The 14,942-nt window shown below is 38.0% G+C and overlaps 1 protein-coding gene across 6 annotated transcripts in view; it reads left to right on the top strand.

The window, feature by feature from the left end:
• Positions 1-14,942, top strand: part of TLK2 (tousled like kinase 2) — a 122,429-nt gene that overhangs the window by 29,337 nt on the left and 78,150 nt on the right. For 4 of the 6 annotated variants that reach the window (XM_043465496.1, XM_043465504.1, XM_043465514.1 and 1 more), the window contains exons 3-4: positions 13,797-13,868; positions 14,810-14,879. The exons of the other annotated variants lie outside the window; for them this stretch is intronic. In XM_043465496.1, coding sequence (XP_043321431.1) covers positions 13,797-13,868; positions 14,810-14,879 — 142 coding nt within the window. The remainder of the gene's footprint in view (positions 1-13,796; positions 13,869-14,809; positions 14,880-14,942) is intronic. 6 annotated transcript variants of the gene reach the window in all.

Genomic DNA, 14,942 nt, shown 5'->3' with positions numbered 1-14,942 from the left:
TAGCACCAGTGTGTTCTCTTGGCAAAACTTTTTTAGCCTTTGCCGTGCTTCATTTTGTACTCCAAAACCAAACTTGCCTGTTATTCCAGGTATCTCTTGACTTCCTGCTTTTGCCTTCCAGTCCCCTATGAGGAAAAGGGCATCTTTTTGATTTGGTGTCAATTCTATAAGGTCTTGTAGGTCTTCATAGAACATTTAACTTCTGCTTCTACAGCATTAGTGATTGGGGCATAGACTTGAATTACTGTGATACTGAATGGTTTGCCTTGGAAATGAACAGAGATCATTTTGTTGTTTTTGAGATTGCACCCAAGTACTGCATTTTGGACTCTCTTGTTGCTTATGAAGTTACAAGTTACATGATATTAATATGAAAATCTAAGTGAAAATAGTTAATTTCCATCCAAGATAGTAGATATTAATATTGACAAAAATAAGATGTAAAAATCAGAATAGACTTCTGTAACCAAGAAAAAAAATAAAGGTGATTACAAAATTATTTCCTCCTCCTCCTCTTCCTCCTACTACTTTGAAGCAGTGCAAAAAAAAAAACACTCCCTAGTTAGTGGTGGTCTGTCCTAACCTTTTAAGAAATAAATAATTCTCATGTTAAATAATAACATAGATATAAATAAACTCTGATAACAAAACCTGACACATATGAGAAAGTCAAAGTATAACCTAATCTCATTTATGAATACATGTATATATGTTTAAGTTCAAGTAAAAATATTTGCAAATGGCCAATTATTTTGTTTCAGAGGGTTTATCTGAAGAATGTCTGACAAGTTCAGTGTTTTTAAAATATGTCACTGAATGTGGAGATGACTCTTAACCAATATATCTGGAGTACAGCTGATTGACAGTAGCACAGTATACGAACATGTCTAGAGTGTAGCTGAAGACAGTAGCACATATTTTGAAGCCAGGTTGCCTAGGTCTGGATCCTGGCACTGCTTCTTGGCAGCTGGGTGACCTTGGGAAGTTTACTAAACTTCTCTTACAGTTTTCTCATCTAATAATAAGACTGCTAATAGCTATCTTAGAAGTTTGTCATCAGTTTCCTAGGGCTGTTGTAACATAGACTGAGTGGCTTAAACAACAGAAATTTATTTTCTCACAAATGCTGGAGGCTAGAACTTCAAGATCAAGGTGTCAGTAGGACTGATTCCTTTGAGGCTTTCTCTCCTTGGCTTGCAGATGGCCACCTTCTCATTGTGTCTTTATGTGGTCTTTCTTCTGTGCGTGCATGTCTGGTGTTTCTGTGTCCTAATTTCCACTTTGTGTAAGGACATCAGTCATTTTGGATTAGTATTCACCCTACTGACACATTTTAGCTTCATTACCTCTTCAAAGGTCATGTCTCCAAATACATTCTGAGGTTTTGGGGTTAGGACTTGAGTATATAAATTTAAGGAGGACAGAGTTGAGCCCATAACAGGTTTCTAGGAGGATTAAATGCACTAATATAGAGTATTTGACCATGTAGCAAGCTCTGCCTAAGTATTGTCTACCATTATTGCTTAACCACAGCAAGTAGTTATATAATACATATAAATAATAAAAATGATCATACATTAAAAATCTTAAAAGTACTTACAGATTCAAAGAAAGTTGTAAAAAAGAATGTACAAGGAGTTTCCATGTACCCCTTTTCTCCCATACTGTGAACAACTTATGTAATTATAGTACAATATTAAAACCAAGAAGTTGACATTGGTGAAATCCACAGAGCTTATTCAGATTTCATGTTATACACGCATCATTTGTGTCTGTGTGTGTACAGGTACTTCTGTGACATTTTATTGCTGTGTAGCTTACTGTATTCACCATCCCAGTCAAGATGCAGAACTGCCCCATCTCAGAACTCTCTCCCACTACTCCTTTGTAGCCACCCCCGTTCCTTCCCTCGAAACCCTAACTCCTGACGTCCATTCATCTGCTTTTCATCTCTATAAATACTATCATTTCAAGAATTGTATGTGTTATAAATATATATGTATGTATATATATATATAATGTAGTATATAACTTTTTGAGATTAGCCTTTTTCACTTGGCATAATTTCCTTAGAGCCCATCAAAGTTGTTGCATATATAAATAGTTCATCCCTCTTTATTGTTGAGTAGTACTCCGTGGTGTGGATATATCACAATATAAAGGCTATTTGGTTTGTTTCTAGTTTTTTGGTTATTACCAATAAAGCCACTGTGAACATGAGTGTACAGGTTTTTGCATGAACATTTTCTGGAGCTAATGTGTCTATGATTTGCCTCTTCATCTTTTTGGTGGGATCTTTTGCTAAGTAAAAGTTTTTAATTTTGGTAAAGTTCCATTTGTTAATGTCTCCTTTTATGGATCAAGCTTTTGGTGTAAGACCTCTTCACCTAGTCCTGGGTTCTGATGACTTTCTCCCTTTTCTCTTCCCCTACATGTTTTCTGTGGGTCTGTTTTTCACTTGCTGTGAGAATCAAATGTGCTAATATAGAATACTCAGCCCATAGAAGTACACATGTGTTAGTTATTGCACTACCAAATAAACATTTTTTTGTAAATAAGAATTATATCGTTTTTTAAGATTCCATATAATGAGAGAGATCATAAGATATTTATCTTTCTCTGTCTCACTGACTTCACTTGATAATCTCTAGGTCATCCATGTCCTGCAAGTGGCATTATTTCATCTTTTTGTGGCTGGGTAGTATTCCATTGTATATAAATAACGCATCATCTTTATCCATTAAACTGTCAGTGGACATTTAGGTTGCTTCCACATCTTGGTTATTGTAAATAGTGCTGCAGTGAACATTGGGGTGCATGTATTTTTTCAAATTATGATTTTCTCCTGGTATGTGCCCAGGAATGGGATTTCTTGATTACATAATAGGTCTATTTTTAGTTTTTCAAGGCATCTCTATACTGTTCTCTATAGTGGTGTATCAGTTTACATTCCATCAACAGTGTAGGAGAGTTCACTTTTTTCCACACCCTGTCCAGCATTTATTTTTTGTTGGTTTTTGATGATAGACATTCTAACTGTCGTGAAGTGATACCTCATTATAGTTTTGATTTGCATTTCTATAATTTTGGCCATCTGTATGTCTTTTTTTTTTAAATTTATTTTTGACTGTGCTGGGTCATTGTTGCTGGCCTCAGGTTTTCTCTAGTTGAAACAAGCAGGGGCTACTCTCCAGTTGCAGTGCACAGGCTTCTCATTGCAGTGGCTTCTCTTGTTATAGAGCATGGACTCCAGGGCATGCTGGCTTCAGTAGTTACGGTGCATAGACTTAGTTGCCCCATGGCACATGGAATCTTCCTGGACCAGGGATCAAACCTGGGTTCTTTGTATTGGCAGGCAGATTTTTAACCACTGGACTATCAGGGAAGTCTTATATGTCTTCTTTGGAGAAATATCTGTTTAGATCTTCTGCCTATTTTTTAATTGCATTGTCTTTTTTTTTTTTTTGACATACAGCTGCGTGTTGGTCGGTTGCTTTGTTTGCAAATATTTTCTTCCATCCTGTGAGTTGTCTTCATTTTCTTTATGGTTTCTTTTGCTGTGCAGAAGCTTTCAAGTTTAATTAGGTCCTATTTGTTTGTTTTTATTTTTATTTTCATTATTCTAGGAGGTGAATCAAGAAAGATATTGCTGCAATTTATGTTAAAGAGTATTCTGCTTATGTTTTCCTCTAAGAGTTTTATGGTGTCCAGCCTTACATTTAAGTCTTTGATCCATTTCGAGTTTATTTTTGTTTATGTTGTTAGCGATGTTCTGATTTCATTTTTCACTTGTAGCTGTCCAGTTTTCCCAGTACCATTTATTGAAGAGACTGTCTTTCTCCATTGTGTATTTTTCTTGCCTCCTTTGTTGTAGATTAGTTGACCATAGGTGCATGAGTTTATTTCTGGGCTTTCTATCCTGTTGTGCTGATCTGTTTTTCTGTCTTTGTGCTAGTGCCGTGCTGTTTTTTAGCCACACAACATGGCAGGGGAGATCTCTGTTCCCTGACCAGGGCTCAAACCTGTAGCCCCTGCACGGCAGGTGCAGAGTCTAACCACTGGACTGCCGGGGAGGTCAGTACCGTACTGCTTTGATGACTGTAGCTTGGTCGTATAGTCTGAACTCAAGGAGTCTGATTCTTCGAGCTCCATTTTTCTTTCTCAGGATTGCTTTGGCTTTTGGAGTGTTTTGTGTTTCAGTATAAATTTTAGATTTCTTTTGTTCTAGTTCTGTGAAAAATGCTATTGGTAAAGGAGATCAGTCCTGGGTGTTCATTGGAAGGACTGATGCTAAAGCTGAAACTCCAGTACTTTGGCCATCTCATGCGAAGAGTTGACTCATTGGAAAATACCCTGATGCTGGGAGGGATTGGGGGCAGGAGGAGAAGGGGCCGACAGAGGATGAGATGGCTGGATGGCATCACCGACTCAATGGACATGAGTTTGAGTGAACTCTGGGAGTTGGTGATGGACAGGGAGGCCTGGCGTGCTGTGATTGATGGGGTCGCAAAGAGTCAGACACGACTGAGCGACTGAACTGAACTGAATTTGATAGGGCTTTCTTTGAATTTGTAGATTGCCTTGGGTCATGTGTTCATTTTGACAATATTGATTCTCCAGTCCAAGAGCATGGTATATCTCTCGTCTGTGTCTGTCTTTATGCCAGTGCCATACTATGTTTGATTACTGTAGCTTTGTAATAAGTGGATTTAGGACACCTTGAACTTTATCTTTTACAAGACTGGTTCTTTGCAGTCTTATTACAGTTTTTAATGGTAAAGCACTCGAGGAGTTACTTTGAAAAAGAAGAACACAACAATGGTTTTTTAACAATATAATTTCGTTTTATTTATTTGTTTTTGACTGTGCTGGGTCTTCATTGCTGCGAGGGCTTTTCTCTAGTTGCAGTGTGCAGGGGCTGCTTTCTAGTTGTGGTGCGTGGGCTTCTTGTTGCATTGTCTTCTCCTGTGGAACACAGGCTCTAAGGCATGCGGTCTTCAATAGTTGCAGCACGTGGGGTCAGTAGTTGTGGCTCCCAGGCTCTAGAGTATAGGCTCAGTAGTTGTGGTGCACAGGCTTAGTTGCTCTTCGGTATGTGAGATCTTCCTGGATCAGGAATCAAACCTGTGTCTCCTGCTTTGGCGGGTGGATTCTTTACCATTGTGCCACCAGGGAAGCCCAACAGTGTTCTTTATGGTGATTATTTATGTTGTTTTATTCAAAGCAGTAAAATGAGAAACAAGAGGTATAAATTGTAGAAAAGTGAAAGTGAAGTCGCTCAGTCATGTCCGACTCTTTGCAACCCCATGGACTGTGGCTACCAGGCTTCTCCATCCATGGGATTTTCCAGGCAAGAATACTGGAGCGGGTAGCTGTTCCCTTCTCCAAGGGATCTTCCCGACCCAGGGATCAAACCCAGGTCTCCTGCATTGCACACAGACGCTTTACTCTCTGAACCACCAGGAATACGTAAACTTATTATTTATAACTACTATGATTTATATCTGGACAAGGAAGTCAAGAGGAACAAACATGATTAGGCTGAATAACAACTCAGTAATTGGCTAAATGAAATATATGAAAATTATATAATTCCTGAATGTCAGCAGTGTAAGGAAAATAGGAAAAATTGAATCCTAGTTATTCTAACTTGGGAGATGAAGGCGAAGATGTCAGAGTGGTGAATGAGAGTTAAACTTTAGTAACCCATAAGCTTTTATATCTTTGGGCATAATTTTCCCCTAGGGATAATAATTGAGGCCAGAGGCTTGAACTGGAACTGTCAAAAACTGGGGATTGGGAAGGGGCACACTTGTCTATGAATTAGGGCTAATAAAACTGTCCACCAATCCAGGACATAGGATGGAAGATAACTGCTTAACTTTGGCTTGTGGCTGTTAAAAGCCACAAGAAATGGAAACTCCAGCTTTGTGTGAAAATCCTAGGCCGGAAAACTAATGTGTTAATATATTTGGAACTGGTGAATATTGTAGGGCATTAGCAGAGGTGACCATTAAAATACCCTTGGGATTGATTGCTCCTTAACCCCTGAAACGTGGAGGACTCCCCCAAAGCTGTTTATGTACTCATACAAAACTCATAAAGCACCTTAGTAAAAAGATCCAACAAATGAGAGAGTTTACAATTGAGGGGCAGATAATAATAGACTGGAACTTAATTATCCAATATATAGTCCATATTCAATTTCTGCCTTTGTCCCAATAATGTCCTTTATTTGGTTTTGCTTTTGCTTTGTTTTATGATCCATAGTCAAATCAAGGATCATACATTGAATTTTGTCATGCCTTTTTATCCTTCTGTAGTTTAGTTCAGTTTGTTTCTGTGTTTTTTGGGGGTTTTTTATGATAGCTACATTTTTTAAAGATAACATTGTTTGCCTAAAAGACTTTGGTTGGCTCTCTTACTAGACTGTAAGCTGTTTTAGAACAGGGAATGTGTGTCATTTATCCCTGTTAATTAAATTTAATCTAATGATTTTATAATAATTTAGGATGCTGTGCTTCAGAAAAGGACAGGGAAAGGGAGGATTAAATGATTCTTAATCCTGTTTTTCTTTTGGTTAGCCACACATACTCCAGGAACCACAAGGATCTTTTTGCCTATTGCTTTGATATTTCAAACACTACAGTGTACACCACTATTATGTACACTTTACAGTTCATATCATAATTGCTTAAAAAAAAAAAATAGGTTCTGGATCTTCAGTTCTCTTTTGCCAGTATTCAACCCATTGGCCATTGCCTTTTGAAAGTGAGAGTTGGTGGGTAAAATGAATGGTTAAAATATGTTAATAGTATATGATTTTATTACTATCCAAGGGAGGTAAAATACTTCTTGACAGTTACAATAAAGATAATTCATAAACAGGATATTTTTAACATTTAGGCATAGAAAGATTCAGTTTAAATTATTATAGAATTCTTATTTAAGTAAAGCTTTTTTTAAACATCATAGAACTCTATTATATCATTAAAGGAATAAGTCCTTGATTGATTTATGTCACTGGGAATACTTGATTTGATTTCTTCTTCCTAGTTTCCCTTTATTTTTTTTCTTTGCAGTTTTACAAGCATCTCACTATGAAGCTCTCTGATATATTGTGTTGATTACAATTTAAAAATAGTACTTTAAGGATACAGTGAAAAGAATACCCTGAAATGAATGTAAATTGACTCTAAGCCTAGTAACTGTTATTTTTTTAAATAGCCTTGTTGAGATGTTATTCATATTCCATACAGTTCACCCATTTAAATTGCACAGTTCATTGGTTTTTAGTCTATTTAGAGATATGTACAACCATCAACACAGTCAGCTTTAGAATATTTTTATCACCTCAAAAAGAAATCCCATACCCTTTAGCTAGCACCCTATGTCCCTCAACCCTTCCCCGAAGCAACTATGTTTTACTTTCTGTCTTAGATTTCCCTGTTCTGAGTTTTCACATGAGTAGAATCATTTGATATGTGGTCTGTTGTAACTGGCTTCTTTAACTCAGCAAAATGTTTTCAAGGTTCATTTATACTGTAGCATATATCAGTTCTTGATTCCATTTTATGGTCAAATAATATTCCATTGTATGGGTATATCATATTTCATGTATCCATTTATTAGTTGATGGATATCTGGATTGTTTTCACCTTTTGACTTTTGTGAGTAATGCTGCTGTGAAAATTTGTGTCCAAGTTTGTGGGTGTACATGTTTTTTATTTCTCTTCAATGTGTTTCTAGGCGTAGCTTTCTGGGTCATATGTAACTGTGTTTAATTGAGTAACTGCCCAACTGCTTTTGAAAGCAGCTGCACCATTTTATGTTCCTACCAGCAGTGTTTGTGGGTTCCAGTTTCTCCACATTCTTGCCAGCACTTCTTATTGTCTTTGTGAATCTATCCATCCTGGTAGGTGTGAAGTGGTACCACATTTTGGTTTTGATTTTTGTTTCCCCGTTGGCTAATGATGTTGAGCTTCTCTTCATGTGCTTATTTTGGTAAGATATTTTCTAGTCAGATTAAGTGGGGTCATTTGTATCTCATCTTTGGAGAAATGTCTGTTCAGACATTTTGCCCATTTTATATTGGATTCTGAACTATAAGAGTTCTTTATATAGCATACCAATATCTTTTCAAATATATGACTTGCAGATATCTTCCATTTTGTAGGTTGTCTTTGTTGATAGTGTCCTTTCAACCACATGTGTGCTCAGTCCCTTCAGTCGTGTCCGACCTTTGTAACCCTGTGGACTATAACCCACCAGGCTCCCCTGTCCATGAAATTCTCCAGGCAAGAATACTGGAGTGAGCTGCCATGCCCTCCTCCGGGGGATCTTCCTGACCCAGGGACCAAACCCACATCTCATTACATTCTCTGCATTGGCAGGCAGGTTCTTTACCACTAGTGCCACCTGGGAAGCCCCACAAACATTTTTAATTTTGAAAAAGTCTAATTTATCTTTTTTTTTTCTTTTGTTGTTGGCACTTTAAGTGTCATATCTAAGAATTCTTTGCCCAGTTTGAGGTTGTGAAGATTTACCCCATTCATCTAAGAATTTTATGTTTTTAGCTATTGGTTTAAGTTCTTGAACCATTTTGAGTTAATTTTTATATGGTGTGAAGTAGGAGTTTATCTTCATTGTTTTGCTTGTGGCTATCCAGTTGTCTCAGCACCCTTTGTTAAAAAGGCTATTCTTTCCCCTATTGAATGGTGTTGGCTACTTTGTCAATAATCATTTGACCATAGATTATGGATTTATCTCTGGACTCTCAGTTCTTTTCCATTGGTCCATCTTTATGTTAGTACTACACTATCTTGATTAATTTTGTTTGTAGTAAGTCTTGAAGTCAGAAAATGTGAGTTCACCTTCTTTTTCAGGGTTATTTTGGTCCTTTATAATTCCTTTTTTTCCTTTTTTTTTTTTGAGGGCAGGGGCATGCAATACAGCATGTAGAATCTTAGTTCCCTGATCAGGGGTAGAATCTGTGTCCCTTGTAGTAGAAGTGTGGGGTCTTAACTACTGGACTTCCCAGAAAGTCCCCATTCTCTATGAATTTTAGAATCAGCTTGTCAGTTTCTACAAAGAAGTCACCTGGATTTCTACGGGGGATTCCATTGAATCTATAGATCAGCTGAGAGAGAACTGCTATCCTGACAGTGTTAAGTGTTCCTGTTCATGAACATGGGATGTTTTTCCATTTATTTAGATCTTTAATTTCTTGTAGTAGTTTTTAAGGTAGTTTTTAGAGTATATATTTTGTATTTCTTTTGTTTATATCTAGGTAGTTCATTCTCTTTGATGCTAATGTGAATGGAATTGTTTTCTTAACTTCATTTCAGATTATTCATTGCAGGATTATAGAAATAAAACAGATTTTTATATATTGATCTTGTATCCTACAATCTTTATGAACTTGTTAGTTTAGGTAGTATTTTAGTGGATCCTTTTTGGTTTTATATGTACAGTAGTATATCTTCTGGGAATGGCATAGTTTTAATTCTTCCTTTTCAATCTGAATGCCTTATTTATTTTTATTATTATTATTACTTTTTTTTTTTTTGGTATAATTCCTGCCTAGAACTTCTAGTATAATGTTGAATATGTGGGTGAGAGCAAACATCTTTGTCTTGTTTTGGGTCTTAGGAGAAAGCTTCCAGTCTTTAACTGTTAATTATGATGTGAACTGTAGGGTTTGTTTGTTTTTTTCTGTAGTTGCCCTTTTGTTAGGTTGAGGAAGTTTCTTTTTTATTTATCTGAGAACTCTTTCCTTTGCTTTCATTTTGAAAGAACACTTTGCTCAATGTATGAGTGTTGGTTGACTCAACACTCCCTGCCTCCGTACCTCACACCTTGAATATATTATCCTGCTGCCTTTTGGACGTGATTGTTTTTGCTCAGAAATCAACTGTTAATCTTACTTGGATTCCCTTGTAAGTGACGTGTTGTGTTTCTGCTTTCAAGATATTCTCTGTTTCTTTACCTTCCGTCAAGTATTTTTCCTACAGTATGTTTGTTTATGAGGCTTTTTATGTTTATCCTGCTTGGAGTTCATCAAGCTTCTTGTATCAGTAAGTTATTATTATTATCTTTTAATGATTTAAGGAAATTTCAGACAATTTCTTCAAAAATTTTTTTCTGCTCCTTTCTTGCTCTCTCTTTCTGGGTATCCTAATTATGTACATGGTGATATACTTAACAGTTTTCCACATTTCTTTGAAGCTCTGTTCATTTTTCTTCTTTTCTTTTTTATTGTTTGTTTATTTTTCAGCTTGCATAATCTCTATTGATCTGTCTTCAGATTTGCAAATTATTTCTTCTGTCAGTTCACTTCTTCTCTTGAGCCCCTCTCAGTTCAGTTCAGTTCAGTCGCTCAGTTGTGTCTGACTCTTTGTGACCCTGTGGACTGCAGCACGCCAGGCCTCCCTGTCCATCACCAACTCCCGGAGTTTACTCAAACTCATGTCCATTAAGTCGGTGATGCCATGCAACCATCTCATCCTCTGTCTCCTCTAGCATTCAATCTTTCCCAGCATCAGGGTCTTTTCAAATGAGTCAACTCTTTGCATCAGGTGGCCAAAGTATTGGAGTTTCAGTTTCAGCATCAGTCCTTCCAATAAATATTCAGGACTAATTCCCATTAGGATTGACTGGTTGGATCTCCTTGCATTCCAAGGGACTCTCAAGAGTCGTCTCCAACACCACAGTTCAAAAGCATCAATTCTTTGGTGCTCAGCTTTCTTTATAGTCCAGCTCTCACATCCATACATGACTACTGGAAAAACCATAGCCTTGACTAGACGGACCTTTGTTGGTAAAGTAATGTCTCTGCTTTTTAATATGCTGTCTAGGTTGGTCATAACTTTCCTCCCAAGGAGTAAGCATCTTTTAACTTCATGGCTGCAATCACCATCTGCAGTGATTTTGGAGCCAAAAAAAAATAAAGTCTGTCACTGTTTCCACTCTTTCCCCATCTATTTGCCATGAAACGATGGGACCAGATGACATGATTTTAGTTTTTTGAATGTTGAGCTTTAAGCCAACTTTTCACTCTCCTCTTTCACTTTCATCAAGAGGCTCTTTAGTTCTTTGCTTTCTGCCATAAGGGTGGTGTCATCTGCATATCTGAGGTTATTGATATTTCTTCCGGCAGTCTTGATTCCAGCTTGTGCTTCATCCAGCCCAGCATTTCTCATGATGTACTCTGCATATAAGTTAAATAAGCAGGGTGACAATATACAGTTTTGACGTCCTCTTTTTCCTATTTGGAACCAGTCTGTTGTTCCATGTCCAGTTCTGTTACTTCCTGACCTGCATACAGATGTCTCAATAGGCAGGTCAGGTAGTCTGGTATTCCCTTCTCCTTAAGAATTTTCCACAGTTTGTGATAATCCACACAGTCAAAGGCTTTGGCATAGTCAATAAAGCAGAAATAGATGTCTTTCTGGAACTCTCTTGCTTTTTCGATAATCCAACGGATATTGGCAGTTTGATCTCTGGTTCCTCTACCTTTTCTAAAACCAGCTTGAACATCTGGAAGTTCACGGTTCACATACTGTTGAAGCCTGGCTTGGAGAATTTTGAGCATTACTTTACTAGCGTGTGAGATGAGTGCAACTGTGTAGTAGTTTGAGTATTCTTTCGCATTGCCTTTCTTTGGGATTGGAACGAAAACTGACCTTTCCCAGTCCTGTGGCCACTGCTGAGTTTTCCAAATTTGCTGGCATATTGAGTGCAGCACTTTCACAGCATCATCTTCTAGGATTTGAAATAGCTCAACTGGAATTCCCTCACCTCCACTAGCTTTGTTTGTAGTAATGCTTCCTAAGGCCCACCTGACTTCACATTCCAGGATGTCTGACTCTAGGTTAGTGATCCTACCATCATGATTATCTGGGTCGTGAAGATCTTTTTTGTATAGTTCTTCTGTGTATTCTTTCCACCTCTTCTTAATATCTTCTGCTTCTGTTAGGCCCATACCATTTCTGTCCTTTATTGAACCCATCTTTGCATGAAATGTTCCCTTGGTATCTCTAATTTTCTTGAAGAAATCTTGTCTTTCCCATTCTGTTGTTTTCCTCTATTTCTTTGCACTGATCGCTGAGGGAGGCTTTCTTATCTCTCCTTGCTATTCTTTGGAACTCTGCATTCAAATTGGTATATCTTTCCTTTTCTTCTTTGTTTTTCGCTTCTTTTCTTTTCACAGCTATTTGTAAGGCCTCCTCAGACAGCCATTTTGCTTTTTTGCATTGTTTTTTTCTTGGGGATGGTCTTGATTCCTGTCTCCTGTACAATGTCACAAACCTCCATCCACAGTTCATCAGGTACTCTGTCAGATCTAATCCCTTGAATCTATTTCTCACTTCCACTGTATAATTGTAAGGGATTTGATTTAGGTCATACCTGTTTGACGAATGTTTGCTATTTGTTCTGACCGCAGGATGACTCCTCCCTGGTGGGGCCTTATTCCTTGGTTCTCTCTTGCTAACTAACTGACCTACAGTCTAGGCTGTATCCTCATTACACAAATATTCTCCCACTTGCCTTTTGCCACAGTCTCCATTGAATATCTGTAGATTTGAACTTGTCCACACTCTGTTGAGAATGAAGTCAGGTCCTTTGGGAAGAGCTTTGGTACTATATGTTGCAACGTTTTACCCCTGGCAAAATATCTAAGCCAGGGTTCTGGTGTTGGAGGTGGGGACAGTGAGTAACACTTTCCTGTGAGTGACATTTAGCCTCTAGGAACTGAATACTAGGAGCGGAGGTATAGATGGGGTGCACACAGCAGCTTGTCTCTTGTAATGTGGAACCGCTACCTTACGAGCTGAGCGGGAGGCCTGTTGGAGTCCCAGTACTCTCAGTGAACCAAGCTAAGGCAGAGCCCCCCTTCCACAAGTCAGTGTTAGGCAGGTTGAAGCCTCCTGTCTTTGATGTACTTGGCTGGGACTTGGCTTCAGTGACAAGAGTGCTGGGGACGAAACGAGAATCCTGAAGTCATGCTCCTCTCAGAAAGAAAGCCCTTGACTGAGAGCTGGGGAAGGAGGGGTCTTGTGCTCTTGGCTGCAGCAGTCTGGAACCCTGCTGAGATGGGAGGGTGGGATATGGGAAGAAAAGCGGGGTCTTAGTTCAGGTACCACAGACTTTCACCTTGCAGGCTAAATTTTTCCTAGATTTTATTGAATGGTTGTTTCTTTATTAGCTCTTTGCCCTTAGGGACCATTGTCAGAGGCTTTGAATGGTGGTTTTAAAAAATAATTTTCATCAGTTTCTCTGAGCAGCAGGCTAGCAGAGATCCTCAAGCTGTTAGGCTTAGAGGTCAGTCTTCTGTAACTGTTTTTTGAACTGGCAGTCTCTTTAAAGCATGATTCGAAAAAGTGTTTCCTTCATTATGGTCTCTGACCACCCCCTCATGAGGAACCTTTGACATACCCTTAACATCTCAACTTTCAGATATCGACTGTAAGATACAAGAATCACGAGAATCATTTTTCCCTTGCTTATTTTCCTTAAAGAATGAACTTGGTCCGTGTGGAAGTACTCGAGAAGGGGAAAGTTTGCACAGGAGTTCAGAGTTTATAAAGGAAATGAAAATAACATTAGGTAGAGAATTTTAACATGAGTGCCCTCTACTATATGATGGATGGAGTTCTTTTCAAGTTGGCCCAGAGGTGTTGCAGTTAATTCTTGGTTTCTTTGACTTGACGTAGATATCACAATCACATGGCTTCTTCCTCCTTTTTGCTGTCATCTTAGTTTCTTTTGATTCCTTTTTGTTTTTTTCTTTTCAGGGGCCACTCAATAGTGAGTCTTCCAACCAGAGCTTGTGCAGCGTGGGGTCCTTGAGTGATAAAGAAGTAGAGGTAAGAAGCCACATCCATTGCAAGACTTCTCATGTTCCCACACTTTAGGTCTGGGTTAAGCCATAGCACTGCAGACTCTGGGGTCCCGTTAGGGTCTGTGTGAACGATCCCCCTTAGAGCTGTGTGCTCTTTGTGTCTGCACAGTTGTCATGTGGCCCTGATGGGTTTTTATTACTATAATCATAATAATCAATGAAAGGTAGAAATTTGCAGTTGTAGCTGAATTAGTCTAGGTTTCCTTGAATTTTAGCACTTCTTAGTACTTCAGCAGAGTGAGTCAGTTTGGCCTGAAAGACTTCAGTAACAAAATTTGAAGTTTTTTGTTTTTTAAAGGCAAATAACCTAGCTGAATATATAACTGCTTACTTTGCACTTAGATAAGACTTTGAATAGACTAGTCAGTTGACTGATCATGCAGATACTTCTTTTTTTGGAAAAAAATTTATAGATTTAAGCTCTTTTAAAGTAGAAATATTGGGATTCCCTGGTGGTCCAATGGTTAGGACTCAGTGCTTTCACTGCTGGGGTCTGGATTTTCAGTCCCTGGTCAGGGAACTACTATCCCACAAGTTGCATGGCGTGGCCTCAAAAAGAAAAAAATATTGTAACAGCTGTTATTTGAGAGCCTACTATATGCTAGATGCTTGTACTACATTTGTGCTTTATGAAATAGCTCATGTAAGCTTTTGCAGCAACCCTGATTTACAGATAAGTAAATTAAAGCTCTGATATTTTAAGCAGTTGTCCAAAAATTGTATAAATGGTTTGATTCCAGATCTTATATTCTTTCCGTGACCCTGCTCTAAGAGTAGGACACTCATTTAGGACTTCTGAGCCAGTTAATTCTCCTCGTAAATTTGATATTTTTTACATACACTCTAATTTTCATAACGTGAAAAATTTAACAAAATGCTAATTGTGATGTATATGGTATTTAACAGACTCCTGAGAAAAAACAGAATGACCAGCGAAACCGGAAAAGAAAAGCTGAACCATATGAAACTAGCCAAGGTAGTAATAACTTCACACCAGTAAAAATATCAATTCTTATGTACTTAGGTATAAAACTTCCAG

This window comes from Cervus canadensis, chromosome 1 (assembly GCF_019320065.1).
Source record: "Cervus canadensis isolate Bull #8, Minnesota chromosome 1, ASM1932006v1, whole genome shotgun sequence".
NCBI classification, from domain to species: domain Eukaryota; kingdom Metazoa; phylum Chordata; class Mammalia; order Artiodactyla; family Cervidae; genus Cervus; species Cervus canadensis.
The sequence above is the reverse complement of the archived record's forward strand: the minus strand, read 5'-3'. Positions and strand labels throughout refer to the sequence as shown.